This window comes from Dreissena polymorpha, chromosome 1 (assembly GCF_020536995.1).
Source record: "Dreissena polymorpha isolate Duluth1 chromosome 1, UMN_Dpol_1.0, whole genome shotgun sequence".
Taxonomy (NCBI): domain Eukaryota; kingdom Metazoa; phylum Mollusca; class Bivalvia; order Myida; family Dreissenidae; genus Dreissena; species Dreissena polymorpha.
Window position 1 is genome coordinate 48,910,062 of NC_068355.1, and position 27,024 is coordinate 48,937,085.

The following is a 27,024-nucleotide window of genomic DNA, read 5'->3' on the forward strand; positions in this document are numbered from 1 at the left end:
TGCTACAATATGCGCCTTTAAATTGCCAAAATGATCGTGTCTATAGACTTTTAATGTCAAGATAACTTTCTATGCATTATATATATATTCTGTACTTTTTGGAAAACATAGAACATTTTAGTGTATTATCGTGGATAAAATGTTAACCTTAGGTAGTTTCCACAAAAATGAACTTGAAGTATAATAATATTGGGGGCATGTTGGCATCCATATTTAGAACGCCAATCAGTGCATTGAATTATAATATCAATACGCACAATTTTACATAAACTATAAACAATTTCATTAATTGAAGTACCTTGTGTGAAATATCACATCTGCGCAAAATAATACCGTTTGATATCTTCTCTATCTTTCTAATCACTCACTTTATTATTTCAAATGGTAGCGACTGTTCGGTTTACTTTTGATCAGTCGACTTCCGCCTGTCAAATCGCTGTGTTGTTAGGTCCCATCTGGACTTGTGTTTTGGTTATGGTGACAGTCAATTTATTTTTTGGAACTAGCTGGATATTTTGAATGTGACATTCAGTAATGGTGATTAAGTATTAATTTATTAAGTTTACAAATATGGATATAATAGAAGACACGAGCGCAACCTTCCAGCCACCGCCAGAAGCTCCAGTTTTTACTCCGACTGAAGAAGAATTTGCAGATGCTCTAGCGTACATCGCCAAAATAAGACCTTTAGCAGAAAAACATGGAATTTGCAAAATAAAACCACCTAAGGTGAATTGAAATGAAGAACGGTTTAGTAATTTCGAAAAAAGAAAGCAATATTGTCTGAGGACTAACGCATTTTGCGATTCACGTGCCGCTAAATATCGTCGTGTACGTGCGTGTATTGACGGCTAAGATGGCGACCCTTTGTTGGACTTGAAATTAATATAAGGAAAAAATATTTCACTAAATTGCAAAAATCTCAGCTATTTCATGATCGATTTTGATAATTTTTTCACTAGTCTCTTTGCAAATGTGTACCCTTTTAGGCTGACACAAAAATATAACTCACATTTGTGGCTGTATGGATAAACAATGGAATTAAGTGAAAGATGGGTAGTAAAATGGAAATTATATTTTCACACTCTAGGCTAGTTCTGTCGTTTGATCTGTCCAATAAGAAGTTGTAGAATGGTTTATAATAATGCTAATACCATACCAGTATCTAAATACATGACAAATTACTCTAAAAATTTACTTATTTGTCAGAAAATGATGAAAAGGCAAAGAAAAGCATACTTTAATAAATTTTGTTACAAATTCCAATTTATGATTCAACCAATTGTTAAGGTCAAATAGGATAATTTTGTCAAATACAAATGGTGAGCACATTTAAATGCATAACAAAAAACTTTACATTGATTGAACATAATTTGAATGGCTCGTCACCAGTTCTGTAAATAAATTACGAAATAGACCAATGTTGATTTTTTACTTGACAGGTCCTGATTTACATGATTCTATCCTTTAACCAACTTGTTGGTATCATTATAAAAACTGCGAAAAATTATTCATGCAATTAATTGAGATTTGATGGAAATAAAAATTGGGTATCAAGCAAAAAACCTAGTTAAGGCAAGCAATCATCAAATCAAAAATACCTACATGACAAAAAGAAAGGTGTCTGGATATCACCTTGAAATTCTCTTGCAATGTTTCGATGATTGAAACTTTTTTCTTGTGATAATACAAAAAATGCAAATGATTTTGCATGTTTTTTTTGGTGAACACTTTCTTATTTTTTATAAATATTTTGTTGTTGTACTTGTCAACAAATAATAATGGAGATTTACTGTGGAAATGGATGGGCTGGATATCCATTTTGTTAATATTTACAAGTATTAAATTAAATAGTTAAATGTGGAGCTGTTTGTCTTGAATATCGGGCTTGTTGCTTATAGGATTGGCAACCACCTTTTGCTGTGGATGTGGACAAGTTCAGATTTGTTCCTCGAGTACAACGACTCAATGAACTTGAGGTAGGACCATATTTATGTGTGTGTTTGTTTCAGAAATTGGTTATTAAAAAACAATTAAGTTATCACTTAGAAAGAAGTTGCATGATTTCCTTCTCCGATGTATACAAATCCTTTTATGATGGAGTAAAGCAAGTCCCCAGGCTCATATGTTTCTTTTTGCTCCTATTTACAAATAAAACTACGCATATTTGCAAAGAAATTTTATATTTAGGAAATTGTTTGAGCTGTGATTGTTAAAATTTAAATCAACCAATATGTTGCCACATTGAAGCTTGTAACACCTCTGATGTTTGGGATGTCTTTTATTATGTAAAAGATGAATATCTACAATTACTGATATGTCTGGCAAGTTTGAAAATTTAGCTTTGCAATTTTAAGAAGTTGTGTGATTGGAATAGTACGTTTTATGTGATATGCATGCAAACTTCTATTTATTTATTTGAAAATACTTCCATTTGAGTCTCTTGATAAAAATGCTGTGATGAATTTATTCAAGATGGCTGCCATTGCCTAGTGTTCATTCAACAAGTTGTTTAGCAATGGGAGTTGTTAGTAAACCATGTTTATCAAAATGCTGAATGGATATGTCCAAAACATATGTATGTAATTAAACCAAGTATTCACATTCATTCCATAGTAAACTTAAATATTTTCACTTTATAGATTGTTTTTTGTTTATATGAAGTGTAAAAATACTACATGTTGATTGTTCTTTTGAGTATCAAATTTAAACCATTTAAAAGTGTTTTTAAGAATTTACTGACAATGGTTTGCCAATCACATCTACAATTTTTGTTTGCATGTGAAGTTTTTTACTTTAGGATGATGACCTTAGTCTATAAAATGTTTATTGTTAAGTCTATAATTGTTTATTGTGAAAGTAGTTTTGCATATATGTTATTTGTTTTAAGCTGCAATACTAAAAATAAAAACAAAAGATATAAATAAGAAATGTAACTCTATTTTGGTTCCAACTGAATAGCAATCGCACATCCTCACATGCTAAATGGTATTTTAAACATAATTTTTTCTAAAATATTCATTTTTTAAATCCAAAATAAGAAAAGTAAACTCAATTTATATGAATATGCTTCATGGATCTTCTACGAAACCAACCAATTAGCGTTCCAAGTGTTAAAAATTTGAAAGAATGCAAATGGCTGTTCAATAATGCAAAATATGCCGCCACATATTATATTTGCAAACATATACATGGTAAAACCGTTTTAATACACATTTCCATTAAATGCTGGCTTTATCAACTAGAAATTTGAGTAGCCAAGTAAACAACAGCCATTTGCTTGTTTGATTATTTAACATAGACTTGATATTATATATAGTATAATGACCATTATGGAGATGTTTGTGCACAATCAGGCAAGGTCGAGGATCAAACTCAACTTCCTTGATCAGTTGGCCAAGTTCTGGGAGCTTCAGGGCAGCAGTCTGAAGATTCCTCATGTGGAGCGTAAATTACTTGACCTGTATGACCTATACAAGGTAGGCACCAGCATTGTAAGTAAGAGTTCCCAAAGACAGCATTCGGGATCTCACTTGACCCATATAGCAAGCCTACAAGTGGACATCGTGGAATGTTCCATGCTGTCTAATCTCAGCTTCTAATAATAATATCCGAATCATTAAATTGAGAAAGGCTGATATTAATCATATATTTTAAATTTATGACATGTCAAGTGAGTGCCTTTAGTGCTGATATATTTTTTCTAGATTGCATGTTTACTCTAATTTTTTTTGTGATGGTGTATATTAACTTTTACCGTTTCAATTAAATGAATTCTTAACACATTTAACATATGATTCATTGAGTGCTTGTTTGTAATATTGCCAGCACAAAAAGTCAATTGTGCTTTTCAATTTCACGTTTTATCTGTACGAGTGTAAAACAATTATAGATGAAATAAACGTAGCAGATTTTAGCATATTTTTTTGTAGGTAAAACAATAATCATTAATTTTTTACACTGTCTGAATAAAAAGCGTGGGATTTATGGTAAGTTATAGCAATTTTTTATGCCCCCGGATCGAATGATCGGGGGTATATTGTTTTTGGCCTGTCTGTCTTTCTTTCTGTCTGTCATTATGTCCCAAAACTTTAACCTTACAGTAAAGTTTTGCAATAACTTTTGAAATATTGAACATACATGTGTAGCAACTTGATATTTGGCAGGCATGTGTATCTCATGGAGCTGCACATTTTGAGTGGTGAAAGGTCAAGGTCATCCTTCAAGGTCAAAGGTCAACAAAAAAAGCGGCGCATTAGGGGGTATTTTGTTTCTGACAAACACATCTTGTTTTGTAATGATATTACCTTGTTCACTGCAGATTGTGGAGGGTGATGGTGGCATGGAACAGATCACTACAGAGCGACGCTGGTCAAGGGTCGCCCAGAAGCTTGGATATGAGGCCGGCAAGGGGATCGGAGGAACTCTGAAAAACCACTATGAAAGGATACTGTTCCCTTTCTATCTCTTTAAAACAGGCGCATCTTTAGAGGCAGCTGTGAGTGCTCTGCTATATTTGTTGTTCTTTTTGTCATGTCTTTTTTGTTTTTTGGCACTTAATGTATGTTCAAACCACCTTGATTGCCCAGTATCAGAATTTTGGAGACGGTTAGGTCTTATTGATATGTGGTAAAGTTTTCATTAAAAGCAAATGGCTTTTATGGAGTATTTATGATACATAAACAAGGTGGCTTTGAAAGCCTTCGGTTTATGGAGACACTCTGAAATTGATTGTCTGGGAAGAATCAGACAACCAACTCGGAAACATTCCTTTTATAATATATGTATATATATCTGTATCCTTTTCTATATATAAATGATATCCAAAACACATGTTTCCATGTCTTGTAGAACATCAAAGTTCATGACGATCGTGACAACAAGGCTGATGCGGACTACAAACCCCATGGCATTGAAGCCAGAATGGCAAGTGGCACGTACAAACGCATACCAAAGATGGAAAGGAAGGAAGCTTTTAGTAAACAGGTTTGTGTAAAGCTTCTACTTGTTGAGTACAAAAGAATGTATATGTACATGTATTAAAATACCTTTATATATATATATATATATATATAGTGATTTATTATTATGTACATTCATAACTTTGGACAAATGTGAGCCCTGGTAAAGTAAAATATAAAGAAGTATTAAACAATTTCAGCATGACAATATTTATATATTTTGAAGAAAAGGGGGTATATTGTTTTGCTGGATGTCGGTCGTTTTTTTTTCGGTGGAACAGTTCGTTTCCGATCAATAACTCATCAATGAATTGATCGATTGGCTTGATACTTCACATGTGCATTGGCCTTGGACAGTAGATGACCCCTATCGAAATTGTGGTCACTAGGTCAAAGGTCACAGTCACAATGAGTGTGAAAATTGTTTCCGATCAATAACTCATCAACGAATTGACCAATTTGCTTGATTCTTCACATGTGCATTGGCCTTAGACAGTAGATGACCCCAATTGAAATTGGGGTCACAAGGTCAAAGGTCAAGGTGACTGCACAATAAGTTTGAAAAAACTTGTCACCAAATTGACCAGTTGGCTTGATACTGCCCATGTGCATAGGGCTTGGATAGTAGATGACCCCTATTGACATTGGGGTCACTAGGTCAAAGTCACTGTCATATTGGAAAATCATTTTCTGATCAATAACTTGTGAAAGCATGGACCAATTGGCTTGATACTTCCCATGTGTATTTGCCTTGGACAGTAGATGACATCTATTGAAATTGGGGTCACTAGGTCAAAGGTCAAGGTCACTGTCACAATAAGAGTGAAAAATGATTCTGATCAATTTCTCATCAAGGAATATACTGATTGGCTTTATACTTCACATGTGCATAGGCCTTGGACAGTAATGACCCCTATTGGCATTGGGAACTTGTTCAAAATGTTTGGGGGGCATACCCCCGGGTATGTATCCGACCACGGAACTCTTGTCTATTATTGTAATTTAAAAAATAAAAAGTGACTGCTATATCTTTTATTATTGTAATTTAAGGGGTAAACAGGTAATTGTAACTACAAATAGTAATTTTTAATTTATATTTTAAACTGAAACAACCATGTTGGCCTTCACCAGGTTTGATATATAACTGTAAACATCATTTGTGTTTGGCACTAATTCTTGTGTGGGTCTCTGACATAGGAGGCTCCTGTCGATTACAACAAGAACCCTGAGCTAAAAAAGCTGCAGTTTCATGGAGCAGGACCAAAGGCTGCAATCCCTAAAGTTGAAGGGGATGCGGAAGGTATAGACATCCAGGAAGAACCTAGAAGTAAAAACACATTATTATACCCCTTAGTTTTAAAACATTTATCCTAGCTTGATTGTTTCGAAAGCCATTTACCTATAAAGATACTCTAGATCCTATCAAAGAACGAATGTGTATTGCATTTGTGATGATGATGGGATTGCTCCCCAACTGTTTATCATACAAGGAACCTCCATTGTAAGGTGGAAACAGTTAATCATTACACGACGGTAAAATTCATAGAAATGGCTTTGTCTAAAAAAGTGAATCTTTGGATTGTTACATGGTCAAATCTGTGATTGATTGTTTTAACAGTTTGTATGAACCTATTGTATCATTTTGGTTTCTTCATACCCTTGTGCCTGTATACTTAACTTACATGCTAAATGCATTTAGAATTTTAGACTGCAGAAACTGGTTGTCACTATTCAAAACTGAAGGCCAAACACAAAACATATCACGGAAAAAATAATTCCACAGTAAAGCAGCATTTGTCCATATTTGTTTATAAATCAAATCGCGTTGCCTCAAGCGTAGTCGGTGTTACATACATGTTATACATATTGATTAAAGAACAAGACAATTGGCATCTTGTATATACATAAACATCAGTCTTTGCTTTTTTATGCCCCCGAAGGAGGGCATATAGTGATCTGACTGTCCGTCTTTCTGTCTAACTTTGCATTCAGGTTTAGAAAAATGCTCATAACTTTTATGTCGCTTTAGATAGCAACTTGATATTTGGCATGCATGTGTATCTCATTGACCTACACATTTTGAGTGGTGAAAGGTCAAGGTCATCCTTCAAAGTCAAAGGTCAAAAAAACAAATGCGGGGAAAGAAATAAGCTTCAAAGGGAGATAATTATCTGTACCTGCCAAATGATAAAAAATTTATAAATCAAAGCGGCGCAGAAGGGGGCATTGTGTTTCTGACAAACACATCTCTTGTAATATCCAGCAGTTTTTTGTTTGCTTCATGTATTCACATTTCTTGTTAGGACCTCATTACTGGAACATCTTTCTTTGAATACAGAACATGTAAATCATGTTTGCTATGTATACATTTCTTGTGTGCATGTTGACTACTGGTATAGCAGATTTATTTGTTTAAAAGCACAACTTTCTCACAATGAAAATCTTTGATATTTAGTTGAAGAAAAAGTGGAGCAGAAAGAAACAAAGAAAATGAAGACCAGAAATAAAACCACTAATCCTGGCCTGTATACATATGTAAGTGTAATTGTTTGCTTTTGATATCAAATTGCCTTGATTTGTCAACTGAATAACACAAACTTTGTTTGAAAGCATTTTTTTAAGTTGGATTATGTGTGAAGTCATGCATAAGTAATGGAATGATAAATGTGATCTGGGATTCTTCTGACTCAGAAATGAGTTGCACTAAATAAGTTACTCTTAAAAGAGCCCACGAACAAGCATGTGATCATGTCTTAACTGTTTGTGACCAAACCCTGAAAGTCCATAGGTATCTGACAGGTAATCAGCAGACAAACTAAGTTTCTGTTTGTCAAAGTATTTTTGCAGAAGGAATTATACGAAATCAATCTTCAGCAAATTGGATTATATATAAGAAGAATATAGATCTATGAAAGGTTAATGCTTTCTGTGATTGAGGAGTAGCACCTGTCAGTACATGTTGCCCGTATTATTTCTATGTAACCCTTCCCTGTACAGGTGGACATGTACTACTGTCACACATGTGGGCGTGGGGATGGTGAGGAGTACATGCTGCTATGTGACGGCTGTGACGATGCCTTCCACACCTACTGTCTCATACCTCCGCTGTCAGAAATACCAAAGGGAGACTGGAGGTGTCCTAAGTGTGTCCAGCAGGTTGGTAGGGCAGACAGGTGGGGGGGGGGGGGTATTTGATAATCTCACTGGCATGACTTTCTCATTTAAATGATGATATTTAGTGATAAACAGGGACCCAAAACAACAAAAGTACTTATCTACTACCAAACAAATATTGAACATGGAATGCTTTAAACATTGAATTTTGATTTCCATTTGTTAAATTGTTGGGGCTAAGATTAAGTTTTAAAATTTTGTTATGGCAGAAATCAAGTCTGCATTTAATATTAAGCTGTGGGTGTAAAGAATAATGGTTCTACTGAGACATTCCAAACATTAAGCAAATTAAACATGATGTGTGTCTATAGTAACAAATTTGTGTGTTGTATACAACTAAATGTCTATAATTCTAAAGATGTTGGAATGTTCTATCCAGGCCTGCAGTAAGCCTTTGGATCCATACGGGTTCGAGCAGTCCAAGAGAGAGTTCTCCCTGCAGTCATTTGGCGAGATGGCTGACAATTTCAAGAGCAACTACTTCAACATGCCTGTCCATGTGAGCACATCATTGGATTAGTTACTGTGTTGATTATTTGCATTCATGAAATTTTGTAATGAAGAATTTAACAAAAACTTCAAATAACATTCTTACTGGTTCCCTTGCTTATGTATGTTTCTATTACAGCTTGTTCCCTGTGAGATGGTAGAGAAGGAGTTCTGGCGCCTGGTCAATGCGTTGGAGGAGGACGTAGCGGTGCAGTACGGGGCCGACATTCACGCCATGGACCAGGGCAGCGGCTTCCCCACCAAGGCTCTCAAGGATCAGTTCGCAGAGGACGAGGTGAGTGGTGGACATATATGTTAACATTTTATTTTGCTGAAGAATTTAAGAATTGGATGTTGTCAGCTCTGCTGGTTTATAAAGTGTGAGTGTATTTATTCATATTGGTTTGGTTGCTTTGGCTACTTAAATAATTAAACACTAAAATCTGGATCTTGCAATAACTTATAAAAGCTAGGTTGATTAAACTTGGGTTTTGGACATGGCCACTTGGATAAAATGCACATTATTCAGTTTTGTCTGTCTTTAAAAAAAATGGATTCGGGGATAACTGAAGAAGTGACGAAGTTCTGAAGCTTGTTTGATAACACTCAATTGGTATGTTTTAAGGACCTTATGGGAAGTATGCATGTTATTTCAGACAAAAAATGTGCTTGATATGGGAATAGAAATAAGTTTAAACTTAAATCTGGATCATGTGACAACTGAAGAAGTACTCAAGCTAGTTTGATGATGTATTTGGTTAGATGACCATGTGGTAAATAAGCATGCTAATTCAGTTTTTTTTCACCTGAGTAGACTTAGGCAATAATGGAAAATAAAATCTGCAACTAGCAAAGCTAAAAACTAGATTGAACATGTGTGAGGTTAATGAAACGTTGTTAAATTCCGTTTTTACTCCGACAACTTTAAACCGTTAAGAGGGCAGCCTTTTATTTCTGTGACAAAGCGCTTGTTAAGTAAAAACGCCTTTTTTTATACCCCCGGTAGGGTGGCATATAGCATTTGAACTGTCCGTCCGTCTGAAAAACTGTTAACATTGGCCATAACTTTTGCAACATTGAAGATAGCAACTTTATCTATACAAATCCAAGGGAAGTAACAAGCTTTAAAGGGAGATAATTTATATTTATCATTTTGCAGGTACAGATCATTTTTACAAGGGAAGTAATATTTTTATGTCCCCCACCCACTATAGTGGGGGACATATTGTTTTTGCCCTGTCTGTTGGTTTGTTTGTGTGTTTGTTTGTTATCCCCCGCCATAGGCGGAGGGATATTGGTTTGGCGTCGTCCGCTCATCCTTCCGTCTTTCTGTCCGTCCATCCGGAGCCATATCTTGGAAGTGCTTTGGCGGATTTCATTGAAACTTGGTATGAGTATGTATATGGATAAGAGGATGATGCACGCCAAGTGGCATTGTACACCATCAGTTAATAAGAGAGTTATGGCCCTTTGTATCTTGAAAAAATGCTTTTTTGTGTGTGTCCAGAGCCATATCTTGGAAGTGCTCTGGCGGATTTCATTGAAACTTGGTATTAGTATATATATGGATAAGAGGATGATGCATGCCAAATTGCATTGTACACCATCTGTTAATAACAGAGTTATTGCCCTTTGTGTCTTCGAAAAATGCATTTTTGAGTGTCAAATATAATACTTTTGTGTCCAGAAGCATATTGGCGGGGGATATCAATTCAACGAATTTGCTTGTTTGCGTCAAACTTTAACATTTTGCCATAACTTGCAATATTGAAGATAGCAACTTCATATTTGGCATGCATATGTATCTCATGGAGCTGCACATTTTAAGTGGTGAAAGGTCAAGGTCATCCTTCAAGGTCAAAGGTAAAAAAAAATCGAAGGGAAGTAAGAAGCTTTAAAGGGTGATTATCATCTGAACCTGCCAAATGAAAAAAAAAAATCAAAGCGGCGCAGTAGGGGACATAGTGTTTCTGATAAACACATTTCTTGTTTTTAAGGGATATAATTAAAAACAAAATTAAATAAATCAAAGCGGAGCAGTAGGGGGCATTGTGTTTCTGACAAACACATCTCTTGTTTTTTCATAAGTACATCAGTTTCATTCTTAAACCTTGATTAATTTATCATTGCATGTATTCAAAACATCACACACACACAGTAACCAAAACCATAACCATTACACCTACGATAACCAAACCATAACCTTGATCCCAGGAGTACATCAACTCGCCGTGGAACCTGAACAACCTGCCAGTGCAGGAGGCATCAGTTCTGTGCCACATCAATGGGGACATCTCCGGCATGAAGGTGCCCTGGTGCTATGTGGGCATGTGCTTTTCCAGTTTCTGCTGGCACATTGAGGACCACTGGAGCTACTCCATCAACTACCTGCACTGGTAAGTAGCCTGGCCAGCCCGTTGTAATATAATTATCAGTCTTTACTTAAATAATTATCAGTCTTTATTCCGCTAGGAGGGAGTATTGACAGTTTTTCATATTCCCACAGGGAGGGAGTATTGGCAGTCTGGCTGTTGGTTTGTTGGCCGGTCAGTCAGTCTGTTAGCTTAAAATCTTTCTTAGTTTGTGCAGGGAACTACTTTTATATGTCTCAAGTGATTGAATTGAAATTTCTAAACTGACGTCATCTTGAAGTGTCTTATTTGAAAGACATGTCTTATGATCAATACATTCTAGGAATTTCATCCTGGTTAATGACAAAGCTCTTATAAGATAATTTGTTGTCCAAATAATGTCTGTCAGAGCCTGTGTTTTTTTAATCTTTTTAAAAAGATAAACATCATAAATGTAATTTTGGGAATGGGGCCGTGATGAACTCTTTTGTTTTTTATGCCCCCGGATCGAAAGATCGGGGGTATATTGTTTTTGGCCTGTCTGTCATTGTATGTGCTGTGTGTGTGTTTGTGTGTCCCAAAACTTTAATCTTCTTCATAACTTGTGCAAGCTTGAACATAGCAACTTCATATTTGGCATGCACATGTATCTCATGGAGCTGCACATTTTGAGTGGTTCAAGGTCAAGATCATCCTTCAAGGTCAAAAGTAAAAAATACAATCCAAGGGAAGTAATAAACTTTAAAGGGGAAATAATTTCTAAACCTGCCAAATGATATATTGAAATTTTATTTCAAAGCAGCGCAATAGGGGGCATTGTGTTTCTGACAAACACATCTCTTGTTTGCTTTGACGTAGTGGACATTGTGTCCAACTAGCGCCAGGGAGGTCACAGGTTCGATCTGCAATGTGGGAGCGTTCTTTAGATCTCCCCGAAAATTCAAAGTACTGGTTTTATCCAGAGAAAGGACACAAGAGCGTTTCAATGAGCCTATGTTGCTATCAAGCTTAAATAAATAGGTTTAAACTGAAGCATGTGTTTGAAAATTGCAGGGGTGAGCCGAAGACCTGGTATGGTGTGTCTGGTCATAACGCTGACAAGTTTGAGGAGGCCATGAAGCAGTCGGCGCCAGAGCTGTTTGAGAACTCCCCTGACCTCCTGCACCAACTCACTACCATCATGAACCCCAACGTACTCATGAAGAAGGGGGTCCAGGTATGGGAACTGTTGAGTATTGAAAACATTGCGCCTTATACATGTGACTTTTTGCTATACTAACAAGATTACAAAGCCTGCTTTGATGAACTCCAGCTTTCACTTTTCATAGTTTTAAGTGGCATTTTATGAGTGTGTTTTCCATCGAATTTATTGTTTGCTTTGAATGAATGTCATAGAAGTGGCGAAAAAAATATTTACTTTGAATTAAAGTATATCGGTGGTAAGCCATGTGGATTTTATTACGATTTTGTTTAAATATTTAACTCTTAATTTATGCATATGTACATACTTTCTATGCATATTTTACACCTCTTTTCTGAACCTCTGCAGTTTTTTATATAGAAATTTTGCTTGAAATGCATCCACGCAAGTTTCTAGACAATAGTAACAATATGCTTGTAAATATGTTACCAATGACAGTTTGCACATAACTTTAGAATAATGGTATATACTCCCTCACAGATTGTACGCACAAACCAGCATGCAGGGGAGTTTATCGTCACATTTCCTCGTGCCTACCATGCAGGCTTCAACCAGGGATACAACTTTGCAGAAGCTGTCAACTTTTGTCCAGCTGACTGGGTATGTACATGTCAATTGTGATTTTCATCTGGACGTTTTACTGTACTAATTGAATTTATGTTATAAATCCGTGGTCTATATCAAATATATTTTCATGAGTATTATTGTTTGAACATGATAATGACCTATTTTTGTAACTGACACTGTATGAATACCTTTTAAAACACCAATATTTTTCTGTTGTTAATAACTCAACCTCGATAATCAGTAATACTTTATGATTTATTTATTCATAGAAATTCTTGGATTTTTTCAAATTATTGAATAAACCATGTTCTAGTTTTCACATGTTTGTTAAATTAAAAAGATATTGCCAGTGTTCAAGCCCCCCCCCCCCCCCCCTTTGGTAAAGAATTTATTGAAGTAAACCTCGTACCCATTTAAATATGTGATTAATTTTTTATTATTTAACGAGTGTGATCTTGGATTTCTTTGTATGAAAATTTAGTAAACTGGATGGATTTATTTAAATACAAGTGACATATTTGGACGTGTGTATTGCAGCTGCCTATTGGTCGTAAATGCATTGACCACTACCGCGTCCTGCACCGACAGTGTGTGTTCTCACACGAGGAACTTGTGTGCAAGATGGCTGCAGATCCTGACCACCTCGACTTCCAGATTGCAGCCATGACACACGAGGATCTACTCGCTGTGGCTGACAATGAAAAGAAAATGAGAAAGAACCTTCTCGCATTGGTATGTGCGGCCACCAGTTTATAGTTCTGACTAAATTAAATATACATTTATAAATTCTATATAATTATATGAGACCATTTTCTGTTTGTATTATTTAAATGATAACTTAAAAAAAAAACTGATCTAGTTCTTTTGCATTTTGGAAGTTTTCTGTTAGTACTTAAGTTATTTTTTCCAAAGAAAGCGAAAAGATGGAAAACAATTTATGTGAACTTTCCAAAATAATTTCAATCAACACTTATGCTTTTATGGTATATAATAAATTCCCTTTATTCTTGGAGATTACTCTTTCATGCCATTCCTTTGTCATGTAATGTTCCCAGGGAGTGACGGAGGCTGAGAGGGAAGCGTTTGAGTTGTTACCTGACGATGAGAGGCAGTGCTCCTACTGTAAGACCACCTGCTTCCTCTCCGCTCTCACCTGCTCATGTTCCACAGGTAACTGTCAAGCTAGGGCCCAAAACTCACGCAATGCCTAAGAGTTATCTTAACCAAAGATGTTGTTAAGTGATAAATATACTTACAATTTCCCATGGGATTTCAAACAGTTTCTGTGCAAAAAAGAGCATAATATTCAGCTGTCTCCTCCATATTTACCAGTTTTTGACATTTATATGATTGATTAGCTGACATTGCCAAAATTTTAAGGACAATTATGCATTGAACAAAAATTAGCCTGGGCATAATGCATGTGTGCAGCCTTCATAGGCTAATTAGGGACTAAACTTTCTGCTTTAATGGGATTTTTTATTTAAATGAAGTCTCTTTAAAACGAAAATCCAGTCCAGATCAAAGTATTGTGCCTAATTACCCTGTGAAGACCTCACTTGCTTGTCTGAGACAATATTTTACGCACATTCATTGAGCCAGGTTTTCAAATACGCAGCTCATTTACTCGAATTTTTTCTAGTAAGTTTTGAATATAGGTCCTCATTACTGTTTTGTGTCCTCAAATTTGGATTAAACAGTAAAAAGATAATTTAACACTTTTGCTTTTTCTCCTTTAGCTGCTTTCGCCGTGGAAATAATATTTCATGTACATACAGTGTTTAAATTTGCTGTGTATATTTCTAAACTTGTGTGAAAATCAGTTGTTTCCTGAAGCATTTTGCTCATCACAGTATTAATAATAGTAAATAACCAACTATGCTTCCCTCTCTACAGATAAATTGGTATGTCTCTACCATACGGACAAGCTATGTAGTTGCCCACCCAGCAACTATTGTCTGCGATATCGTTACACGCTGGATGAGCTGCCATCCATGCTGGGAAAGCTGAAGGAGCGCGCCCAGTGGTTTGAGAAATGGCACACACAAGTTAAGCAGGCCTTGGCAGCATCCGATGAGGCCAAAGTTGGTGAGTTGGGGAAGTTTATATCTCATTCATAAATATTGTTGTACATTCAAATGTCTCATGGCATCATAAAAAAATTAAAGATGGGACAAAGGCAGTGACACCTAAATATAATGCTTGGTAATGTACTTTACTTTTAATATATGGTGACTATCAATTCTAACTCCAAGTTGTTTAGGGTATTGTTCATGGAATAACATCTAGGCCCTTTTTATGCCCCCAGATTGAAAGATCGGGGGTATATTGTTTTTGGCCTGTCTGTCTGTCATTGTGTCATTGTATGTGTGTGTCCCAAAACTTAAACCTTCGTTAAAGTTTGGTCATAACTTTTTGAATATTGAAGATAGCAACTTGATATTTGGCATGCATGTGTATCTCATGAAGCTGCACATTTTGAGTGTTGAAAGGTCAAGGTCATCCTTCAAGGTCAAATGTCAAAAAATACAATCCAAGGGAAGTAAGAAGCTTTAATAGGGAGATAACTTGTAAACCTGCCAAATGATAAATTAAAATTTTATTTCAAAGCGGCGCATTAGGGGGCATTGTGTTTCTGACAAACACATCTCTTGTTGGTACCTACTTTAAATGTTCACCTGCTACTGGTCAAGCCCTAACATCAATAAAGAATACTCAGGAAAAAGAGAGTAAGATAAAAAAAAGAGAGCTGTCATAGGACTGAAATACTTTAAAACACAACAAACAGGTGCACACTCAATTTCAGACCTGTTGGAGCTGAAGAACCTGCTGATAGATGCCGAGGAGAAGCACTTCCCAGACTCTGAGCTGCTGCAGTCATTGAACAGCGCTGTCACAGAGGCAATGAAGTGTGCCAACGTTGCCAGCCAGCTCGTCTCCAAGAAAGTCAGAACCAGGTACAGTCTCATGTTACTGACTGAGCTCGTCTCTAAGAAAGTCACGACCATGTACAGTCTCATGTTACTGACTGAGAAAATGGGCAGCAAACATTAACAATAAGCAATTGTTTATTCATTTAAAATGAAGATGCATTTGTGTTAAACATGTTTGTGTTTACTAGTATGAAACAACGTTTATATTATTCTGCATGCTGACAATACTTTTGTGTTAGTGATTATTTCAGTGGGCCTGTTCTGTGTATTAGTATACATCTGTTAAAAAAAAATGAAAACTTAAACTTATATGTTCATTTTGTTTTCACCTTTCAGGAATAGACAAAGCACAGATGGGAAATACATAGCCAAACTGAGTCTGGAGGAGCTGAACTGTTTCTATGAGCAGGTGGCAAGTCTCCCCTGCATCATAAAGGAGCGCAAACTACTCAAGGTACGCTTTGTATAAACTGAACTTATATAGGGGCGTTGCCTGTATACTTCTCGTTATATTAATGCAAAATCTAATATTTCCTATTAAGTCAAGAGGTGAAATACTCTATGATATTTTCAAGTTCACAAAATATTAAAGTGTAAAACGTACTATAAGCATAACATATGTACCCCTACAGATTTGGTTGACGTTTGAAAGAAGATGTATTTTTCTAGGTGGGCTTGATGACTATCATGCAAAGTGTTTAGTAGTTCTATTGGGGGCTTGTTGACTATTGCGCATGAAGTTATGAGTCATGTTCTGAGAAAACTGGGCATAATGCATGTGCGTAAAGTGTCGTCCCAGATTAGCCTGTGCAGTCCACACAGGCTAATCAGGGACGACACTTTCCACTTTTATGACATTTTTTGTTTAAATGAAGTCTCTTCTAAGCAAAAATCCAATTTAGGCAGAAAGTGTCGTCCCTGATTAGCCTGTGCAGATCTGGGTCGACACTTTACGCACATGCATTAAACCCAGTTCTCTCAGAACACAACTCTTATGTGATCACAGGAGCTGCTGGACCAGGTTCTCAAGTTCCAGTGTGATGCCAAGGAAGCCCTGGAGGCAGAAACGCCCGACTCCACCAAGCTGGAGCATCTCATAGAGTTCAGTGCCACGCTGGATGTAGACCTGCCTGAGATACCCAAACTCAAACAAGTAAGGCTTGCCGGTCAGCTTTTCTTTCTTGTTTCGGCACGGTCGAATTTATCATGCATCAATTTTATACTTTGATTTTTTTTCGGGGGAAATTTTGCCATATGAGGGAGGGGGGTGGGTTTGGAAAGGAATTTTGCTTAGTGCTGGCATAAATGAAGTGGATTGTCGGTGAAATAAAATGAAGAAAGTCCATCATATGTAAGGAGTTTCTTTTTAAAGTCAACTTTGTTTCTATGTGTATGATATAGAGGTACAGTGAAAATTGTTATATTGCCAGTACATCGAAAAGTTCACATAAGTTCAATGGCATTCATTTATTTAATTTGGAGAGATTTAAAGATTTGTGTATTTTATTTTTATGTTATATAATATATATATATATAATTTAATAATATGCATATAGTAAATATAAATGAATAATATGATAATATTTCCGAGGGACCTGATTTTCTCATTTGTTTTTTCTTCTTATGATCAGTAAAGTCTTTGATACTTAGATGATATTTGATTGTTTCTGTCATTGGTGTTAGACCTGTTTATCACAGTGGCCATATCTGCTGTTCCCCAGGTGCTGCACCAGGCCAAGTGGCTAGACGAGGTGCGTGACTCCCTGCAGGACCCCACCACAGTGGTCCTGGAGACCCTGAGGAAGCTGATGGAGTCCGGGGTGGGCCTCTCCCCCCACCCTGCCGTGGAGAAGGCCATGGCAGAGCTGCAGGAGCTGCTGACACTCAGTGAACGATGGGAGGAGAAGGCCAGGATCTGTTTACAGGCTAGGTAAATAGCCTCGTAGTGTAAAAGAGATTCGTTGGATTTTGATTCCTGTCCTGTCGTCATGTATTGAGTTTTGGTCATACATTTATTTCCACAGCCATTCTCTCCGTATCTCTGATTCAAGTCGGGCAGTTGTCAGTGACTGGCATAGTCCAAAGAAGTTTGTAATTAGAGCAGTCAGTTTCCTTTTGAATGCTTTCAGTATATTCTCTCCCCTCATTCAGTGATAACATACAACGTGTGTACTGTAGAGTAAATGTTATATCCATCAGCTTTTCTGTCAGATTTGTGTTGATTTGCATTTCATGTTTGTTGATAATATCCCTGAAATTGTTACGTTGTGATTGTTCGTATTAATTTTCTAACTTGGGCTATACAAGAAAATAATTTAGTGAAGTGCACTTTTTAAGACAGTAAAACTAGAGACTTACACATTACACATAAATTTGTTGCAATGACTAAGTTTTTTTTAACGTTCCATTTTCAGACCAAGGCACGTGTTGAGCACATTGGAGGCAATCGTAAATGAGGCGTCCAACATTCCAGTGTACCTGCCTAATGTGAACACCCTGAAGGAAGCCCTACGCAAGGCCAAGGAGTGGGTGTCCAAGGTTGAGTCCATTCAGAGCTCGGACTCGTATCCCTACCTGGACGTGGTGGAGTCCCTTGTGAACAAGGGCCGACCCATCCCTGTCAGACTGGACCAGTTGCCCCAGGTGGAGTCGCAGGTGGCTGCCGCCAAGTCCTGGAGGGAACGCACAGCCAGAACATTCCTCAAAAAGAACTCCACGTACACCCTTCTAGAGGTATGTCTTTGATAGTCAGTTTGAGAAATGTGTATTACCCTGCAAACAAAGTTTCAGAGGGGGTATATTTGAGTTTTTTCTGGGTCATTTGCTTTGAAGATTTTATTCAACGTTTCCTCTTGCGTTATACCATTTGTTTATCAATTTTGGCTTGCACAGGTTACTTTGTAAAATGTGTCGAATGATTCCCAACCTATATTTGTAACTGATACCACTATCATTGACTGATACCTTTGTTAATTAACATGTATAATTGATCTAACAGGGACAGTTTACTTGCAATTTCTTAAGCCATTCAGAAAGTGTCAGCTCAACAGACATATCTTGTAAAATATTTGAGCTGGGGAAACGAGGCTAAATTCATGTGCTAATCTGGGACAAAACTTCATGCAAGTGCATAAAGCCCAGTTTTCCTAGAGACCGGCTTATTTTTATTGGGCAACTTAAAATGACAAGTTAAGGGTATAAAAGTGTGGAAAAAATATCCCATAGCTGTCTATGGTCAATTAGATCACATGCAACCACAACACATGTGCTGACCATTTCTTGAATGCAGGTACTTTCCCCTCGTACTGATGTGGGGATCTACAGCGGGGGACGCAAGAAGAAGAAGCTTAAGGACTTGGACAAGAGCGGGTCTGACAGCAACCTCACCGACATCAAGATTGAGGAGCAGAGGGACCCTGCTCTCATTGTAAGTAGACGATATCATGGATATTGGGGACCCTGCTCTCATTGTAAGTAGACGGTATATTGGATAGCAGAGGGACCCTACTCTCATTGTAAGTAGACAGTATATTGGATAGCAGAGGGACCCTGCTCTCATTGTAAGTAGACTGTATATTGGATAGCAGAGGGACCCTGCTCTCATTGTAAGTAGACGGTATCATGGATATTGACATTGGACCCTGCTCTCATTGTAAGGAGACGGTATATTGGATAGCAGAGGGACCCTGCTCTCATTGTAAGTAGACGATATCATGGATATTGACATTGGACCCTGCTCTCATTGTAAGTAGACGGTATATTGGATAGCAGAGGGACCCTGCTCTCATTGTAAGTAGACGGTATAATGGATAGCAGAGGGACCCTGTTCTCATTGTAAGTAGACGGTATCATGGACATTGGGGACCCTGCTCTCATTGTGTGTAGGCGGTATATTGGATAGCAGAGGGACCCTGCTCTCATTGTAAGTAGACGGTATAATGGATAGCAGAGGGACCCTGTTCTCATTGTAAGTAGACGGTATCATGGATATTGACATTGGACCCTGCTCTCATTGTAAGTAGACGGTAGCATGGACATTGGGGACCCTGCTCTCATTGTAAGTAGACAGTATCATGGATAGCAGAGGGACCCTGCTCTCATTGTAAGTAGACGGTATAATGGATAGCAGAGGGACCCTGCTCTCATTGTAAGTAGACGGTATCATGGATAGCAGAGGGACCCTGCTCTCATTGTAAGTAGACGGTATCATGGACATTGGGGACCCTGCTCTCATTGTAAGTAGACGGTATCATGGATAGCAGAGGGACCCTGCTCTCATTGTAAGTAGACGGTATCATGGATAGCAGAGGGACCCTGCTCTCATTGTAAGTAGACGGTATCATGGATAGCAGAGGGACCCTGCTCTTATTGTAAGTAGACGGTATCTTAAAAATTGGCACACAGAGGCCATAGTCATAAGCTTCCAAAATGTAAAGGTTATAATTGTCCCCTACCGGTGAAACTGGAGGGGACTTATGGTTTGCACTCCGTCTGTCAGTCAGTCTGTCTGTCTGTCTGTCTGTCTGTCACACTTTTCTGACAATGGTGGAGTTTCACCGGTAGGGGACAATATTGCTTGACAATCTCTTGTTAAATGGTAATTTGTGAATTAAATTCTATATATGCAAGATAGTACCTGTACGATAAAAACATTGCTTACAGAATGTAATTATCACACTGTCATGCAAAAATGGGTCTTATGTCATATGCGCCCAGCACTGTGTCAGACCACTCTGCGTATTCACAATGTCTGGTCGGTAGCTTTCCTGTCCGTCTGGGCAGGAGCTTCTATGTCCTCTAATGAGACCTGGAAACCTTGCATGACTATAAAGCAGGCAGGGTAGCTTCTGATCAAACTTCCCAAATGTGCAGGCATTTTTTTAGCTACTCTGGCTGCATTTGGCATTAGACCTATTTTTGCTGACAAAAAGTAGGCAAAATTATGGAGAAAATAACATTTAGAAAGTACCATGCAAACATTGAATTTCAACATCTTTCCCTATATCCACTTGCAGGTAGCGGCGTTCAAACTTGCTGAGGAGAAGGAGGCAGAAGCCATGATGGATCTGCGTATCCGCAACATGGAGAAGATTCGCAATGACGGCATGGAGGCCAAGTTCTGTATCTGTCGCAAGGGGGCCTCGGGCTTCATGCTGCAGTGTGAACTCTGCAAGGACTGGTTCCATGGTGAGTGGGGAATGTAGGGCGTAGTGGACAAGTATTCACTCTGTTTGTTGTACAATACGAGGACTGGTTTAATTGTGAGTGGGAAATGTCAGGAATACTGGAATAAATATTGCCTCTGTTTTAATGCCCCCCGGTAGGGTGGCATATAGCAGTTGAACTGTCCGTCAGTCAGTATGTCAGTCCGTCCGTCCGAAAAAAACACTTTAATGTTGGCCATAACTTTTGCATTATTGAAGATAGAAACTTGATATTTGGCATGCATGTGTATCTCATGAAGCTGCACATTTTGAGTGGTGGAAGTTCAAGGTCAAGGTCATCATTCAAGGTCAAAGGTCAATTTATTTATTTTTTTCAAAGCGGCGCAATAGGGGGCATTGTGTTTCTGACTAACACATCTCTTGTTTTTTCTATAGTGGTTTATTTGTAAGACGGGGAATGTTAAGAATACTGTAACAAAATACTTCCTCTGTTTATTGTACCATGCAAGGATTGGATCCATGGTGAGTTGGGGAATTTGAGGCGTACTAGGCTAAATATTTCCTCTGTTTATTTAACCATGCAAGGGCTGGTTCAGTTGTGAGTAGGATGCAAGGAATACATTGCTGAATAGATTTTTGTCTGGAAAATATGCAGTAAAAAAATCAGAAAAGTAACTCCCTGTGTAAAAAAATTACTGATACAAATTATTAAAGTATTCATTGAATTGTCCAGACCTCCACTTAAATAAAAAATGATGGGAAAACAAATTTAATATTTCCTTTGTGTGAAAATTAAACTTTCGACAAACCATGTAGTCAGAACTTTCATTATCCGTTTATTATTTAATACTCTAATTTAACAAATTGTATTACACCTTAAATATTGGGACTATTTTCAGGAACATGTGTGCCATTACCCAAATCAGCAAACATTAAAAATCGTTCATCCCAGCTGGCTGCTGTACAAGCTGCCAAGGATCTCAAGTTTCTGTGCCCGCTTTGTTTACGGTCACGCCGTCCCCGCCTGGAAACCATCCTGTCATTACTAGTCTCCCTGCAGAAGCTGCCGGTGCGCTTGCCCGAGGGTGAGGCATTGCAGTGCCTGACTGAACGTGCAATGGCCTGGCAGGACAGGGCTAGACAGGCTTTGACCACCTCGGAATTGGCATCAGCTCTTGCTAAACTCAGTGTTTTAAGTCAGAAAATGGTGGAGCAGGCTGCAAGGGAAAAAACTGAGAAAATAATAAACGCAGAACTTCTGAAGGCTGCAAATAACCCTGAGCTTCAGGGCCATCTAGCGAGTGTTACTCATGGAGCGTTTAATAGGACTGGGGAGGGCCTGGCCAGGCATGGGGACACTGGTATGGACATTGGGGACTCCATGTCCATGCCTCTCTCACCTCCAGGTGCGGACGAGGAGTCCCGGGGCGGGGAGGAAGACTATCAGCTGGAGATCGAGGTGGTCAGCTCTGGAGAGAACAGCAACCCACCAGCTAGTGGCATGTCGGAACATGCATACTCTACCATGTCCAAGCTTCCTGCAGGTAAGACTTTGGAAACTGTGTACAAGTGTGTCAGTTATCAATTACGTCCTTGTTCTGTTTTGAAACCTCAGGTTCGGACATCAGTTAATTTTTTTTGTCTGCTTAAATTGCATAGGTTCAGATTGTGGTCAGTTACACTCATTTGTGTAACTTAAAAAATTTGGGCCCCTACTGTAGCTCGTATAGCAATATTTGTCTTTAAGAAAACTATTTGCTTTAATCATTAATCACAGGAAAACAAATGGAATGGTGAAATAAACCGGATACGTTCAACCAAATCTCTGGTCTATGCCTGGTACATAATTCCCTAAATCTCAGAGATCAATTCTTCAAACATTGAGATCAATATCTCAAACATTGTATCGCCCTTCCCAGGTGCTGGCACACCAAAGAAGCAGCAGAGGAAGACGGCGCTGGTGCCGCGGCAGGTGGAGAACCCTGTGTTGGAGCTGTCGGACCAGGCCAAGGTACAGCTGGAAATACTGATGATGGAGGGTGACCTGCTGGAGGTGTCCCTGGATGAGACCCAGCACATCTGGAGGATCCTGCAGGCATGCCAGCCCCGAACAGAGGAGAACAAGGTCGTGGAGTTTGATGTAAGTCTGCCAGACACGTTTGGGCTAAAACGCTAATGAGAGAGAATGGCTATACCTTAATATGGTTTATTGAGGGGGGGGGGGGAACAAAGTTGTTGAGTTTGATGTAAGTCTAAGTATCAGACACAGGTGAGCTAAAAGGCTAATGAGAGAGAAGGGTTAGACCTTAATATGGTTTATTGAGGACATATTTCTTGCCTGCCAGCGTTTGGGTTTTCTGGATGAAAAATCTGAAATGCCTCAGATAATGACTTTTTTTGGTGAGTCTTCCTGCATGAGATCAAGCTGAGTTTCTTTATGAATGTGGAGTTATGAGACAAACGTGGAATGAGGAGGCATTGTGCCCTATGGGCACATGTTGTTGAGTTTGTTGTAAGTCTGTCCAAGGGCTTATTAGTGTGTTGGCTCTTGGGTATTGCCTGCCATCCAGACTCAGATGAGAAAAAAAGGTTGGCAAGCCCTTGTCCATTATAGATGAATGAAAACTTAACGTCACTTAGTTTATTATTAAAGTATTCTTTTAATAGTAGTTTTCTATAAATACATAATATTTACAGATTAGTTCCAAAAGATGCTTCTTATTTGATAAAATTTCGAGTACAAAACATTGGTTTCAGCAAGACAATCAAAATGTTCATCAGACACCAGTAAAGCTATTTATTTTATTATAGGAATATGACTCAAAGATGGGTTATGACGGAGAGCGAATTAAGATCAAGAAGGAAAGGGACCCGGAAAAGAAGAAGCTCTTGAAAATGAAGAGAAAGCAGGCCCTTGATGGGCTTGATGACCCTTTGAAACCCAAGAAGGTCAAGGTTATTACGGTGGGGCTGGATGGGGACAAGCTGGTGAAGAAAAAAAAGCTGAAAATTATGAAACCAAAAATTGGCAGAGAACTTGATGAAAATGGAATGGGTATGGAAATTTTCTTCATTTTTTGTATGCATAGTGTTTTAATTATGGTGTGTTATGTGTATGATACTATTGAATACTTTGCTGTAAAAAGAATAAATGAGTTGGATAAATAAAGTATTTTAATATTATATAATTTGTAGATTTTTTTGTATTAACCTAATATAAACATTTTTCATTTAATATTTTGTCCATGAATTTAAATGTATATTTTTCAAGGTCATTAATATTTTTAAGCAGTTCTGCTTAGTAAAGTGCCTTCATGAAGTATGTTAAGACGGAAAATTTGATGCCTAACTTCATTTTAATATTTGGAAATCAATTTTCCAGAATTTGATGACCTACTTGGTCAAGAGGAAATGACAGGACCTTTAACTATTGACATCAAACCTGAAAAGTTGAAGAAAATCGCCAAGAAATTCCCTGAAAAAGGAGATAAACAACGCAAGAAGAAAAAACTCAAGGTACATCATATGCTACCATTACATGTATATTAAATTGTGACAATTCAAGCAAATGCACAAATTTAATTAAAATGAACCAATTGGTTTTTATTTTGTAAAAGCTATTGAAAGTTAATAAGATCATTGCTTATGTGAATTGTGGCTTTGTATGTTGTTCAAAGTTGAATGTGCATGCATAAAATGGCATTATACTTAAATTACAAACAAACTTATGATTATGACATAGATTCTTTTATCTACCAAAGGTATGCGAATGGATTCTGGTTTGCATGTGACATCTTGAATATTTATAAAGTCTGCTATTATTCTGAACTGGAAAATTAAGTCATCATTTGAGCATGTTAGTGAAACAGTGCTCTATAGATTATAACATTAAAGAGATTTAATTTCAATACACATGGAGTTACATGGCAACTGAGTTAAACACTAAGAGAAATATGATATTTTGTGTCATAAAATTCAGTTGTAAATTTTCAAGATTATTAAAAGCACATAGCAAGGCTGATAATGATGCTGAAAAAATATGCACAAAAATATTCTTAGAATTAAATTATGATATTAATGCCAAGTAATTGTTAATATAGAATAAGGGCTCTTTAAAGAACAATATAATAGTCTTCATTCTTTGTCTCTTAGTCTGAGAATATGTTAGGGTAATATAGAGCTTGGTGTTTTCAATTGGTAGGCTTGCCTTATACTGTGGTTTCTCTATACCAAACAGCTGCCTTTGGTGAAGTCTGAAGATGGACAGATTGTGGAGAAGAAGAAGAGGAAGAGACGCACTCAGAAGGAGGTGATGATGGCCGATGAGGATGAGGATGACAATGATGAGGACTGTGCAGCACTCAAGTGTCTCAAACCCACAGGTCAGTGCTATATGGTTACACATGTTACCGTGACATTGTTTGACACACAAATAACAAGCCAGCTTTTATGAAAATAACATTTGTCAGGGGTGTGATTTTTTCTCTTTTCATTTTATTTTATCCTATAGAATACCAAGATTGTATTACTATTATTACTTGTTATTTATTTATTTATTATAACTGCATCTTATAAGATAGGTAACTTGTTTGTGTTTGTTAGTTTAAAAAAAACTTGACAGTAACATACACAATTCTGGTGTGTTGCTTCAGGTGAGGTGAACTGGGTGCAGTGTGACCGGTGTGAGGAGTGGTTCCACCTGCTGTGTGTGGGCCTGGCAGAGGACGAGGTGAATGAGGAGGAGGAGTATGAGTGCTTCAACTGCAGGCAGGGGCGGGGCCAGAAGGCAGTCCTCGTTAACCCTGCCTCCCAGGTCACCCACGGGGTCAGCACCATATCCGGCATGTACAACGGGGGTCGCTATGGTAATGAGGAAGGGGCTACACTGCACCGCATCGACAAACAGGACTCGGACAGTATTGCTGACAACATACTGATGTGCAATGAGGATGTGGAGGTCGCTATGGGGACGGGAGGTTACGGTAGGTCGCTACTGAACGGCAAGGGGGACACTGGTGGAGGGATTGGTGCGCTCTCCAAACTGACCCAATTCTCCTATGAGACGGACGAAAGCTCTCAGGATGAGGTGAAGTCCTCGTATTCCCTCGGTGGAAACAGCGGCGACTCCCAGCAGGACTCCATGATCGTCATGGAAACGGATTCCCAGGCTGCAGTCGAGGGATTGTAGTGAAATCTCATGCATGGGTTGGTGATAGAAACTCTCTGGAGCATTGGTGTGTGTAAGAGAACGGCTTATCCAGTAGTGTACAGTAGTCTTGTTAGCAGAACAGTTGTATTAGAACATGGAACTTATGAACCACCACAAAACATACATCTCGGTTGTGTGGGAAAAGAAAAAAACACCATTTTCATGTTAAATGCTTGCAGGTTAATCACTGATTTTTCTGAATGTTGTGCTTTATATTGTTTCCATTTACCATTGAATGTTGTTTTTTGACTATGTTTCAGGTAAAACCTTGTTTGTGTTTTAAAAACATTTAACCACCAAGGTGTAATTTTGTGTTTATTTTTGGAAGTTAGGCTTTGTAAAAATATGCATGTTAAGTTATTTGATATTTTATCTTTGGTTATTTTGTGTAATATCTGTGTTTTTGTTGGTTATTTTTGTTAATGAAGTTTTTTTTATCACTTCATAGTTTTTTGGAAATTAACATTTTCAGCACATTTTGTAGTAAAACAGTATTCCTTTGACAGTTTTGACAGTTTCTTTGTTTTGATCATTTTCAATTTTCTAAAGTATTGTTGATAGATTTGTGTATGTAAATATAGAATCATGTGTATATACTGTGTAAACAAGTTGATTTGGAACCTTATTGTAAAATGTGCTAATTGTATTGCATGATGTAAGTCAAAGACTTCAACATTATTGAATGCATGTACAACGTTCTATCAGACCTGTAAGGGTGCTGCAGCATAATGAAAGCAGTTGTCACAAATCAGAAAGTGCTTTTTCCTTTGGCACATTTATCAAATTCTACATTACTCATCAATTTTAGTGTTTCCTTGGTTATACATGTCAATAAAAGTGATTCACTAGATCAAATTGTTGTCATTTATGTGCCTCAGTGGGATTAACAAATACACCTATATAAATTAAAGAAAGCTGTAGGTCTTTCTGCCACCTGCTGTGACAATTAAGTCAATAAAACAATCAACCCCATG

The 27,024-nt window shown here is 37.7% G+C and overlaps 1 protein-coding gene across 3 annotated transcripts; it reads left to right on the plus strand.

Moving 5' to 3' along the window:
* The first annotated feature begins 421 nt into the window (after positions 1–421).
* On the plus strand, positions 422–26,905 carry LOC127879569 (lysine-specific demethylase 5A-like). Of its 3 annotated transcripts, none has more exons than XM_052426511.1 (29): positions 422–729; positions 1,902–1,979; positions 3,357–3,494; positions 4,322–4,498; positions 4,852–4,986; positions 6,159–6,288; positions 7,417–7,496; positions 7,959–8,117; positions 8,515–8,634; positions 8,764–8,919; positions 10,839–11,020; positions 12,029–12,191; positions 12,657–12,776; positions 13,281–13,475; positions 13,799–13,913; positions 14,640–14,831; positions 15,550–15,700; positions 16,013–16,130; positions 16,683–16,829; positions 17,398–17,606; positions 18,091–18,409; positions 18,966–19,103; positions 20,692–20,863; positions 21,741–22,385; positions 22,761–22,981; positions 23,653–23,896; positions 24,224–24,357; positions 25,079–25,223; positions 25,494–26,905. In XM_052426511.1, exons 1-29 carry the CDS (start codon positions 571–573, stop codon positions 26,027–26,029), a joined length of 5,478 nt encoding a protein of 1,825 aa, XP_052282471.1. In that variant the 5' UTR covers positions 422–570; the 3' UTR covers positions 26,030–26,905. The 3 variants fall into 3 exon arrangements, with proteins under 3 accessions (XP_052282471.1, XP_052282484.1, XP_052282476.1); XM_052426524.1 differs by having other exon boundaries at positions 6,159–6,261; XM_052426516.1 differs by having other exon boundaries at positions 3,357–3,479.
* Positions 26,906–27,024: the final 119 nt, after the last annotated feature.

What these genes read in the sequence shown, in the direction of transcription:
- LOC127879569 (XM_052426511.1), top strand. Translation starts at nt 571, where the DNA reads ATGGATATAATAGAAGACACGAGCGCAACCTTCCAGCCACCGCCAGAA. An exon ending in GCAAAATAAAACCACCTAAG is followed by an intron (nt 730 to 1,901) that starts GTGAATTGAAAT and finishes TGTTGCTTATAG; the next exon opens with GATTGGCAACCACCTTTTGC. An exon ending in TCCATCAACTACCTGCACTG is followed by an intron (nt 11,021 to 12,028) that starts GTAAGTAGCCTG and finishes TGAAAATTGCAG; the next exon opens with GGGTGAGCCGAAGACCTGGT.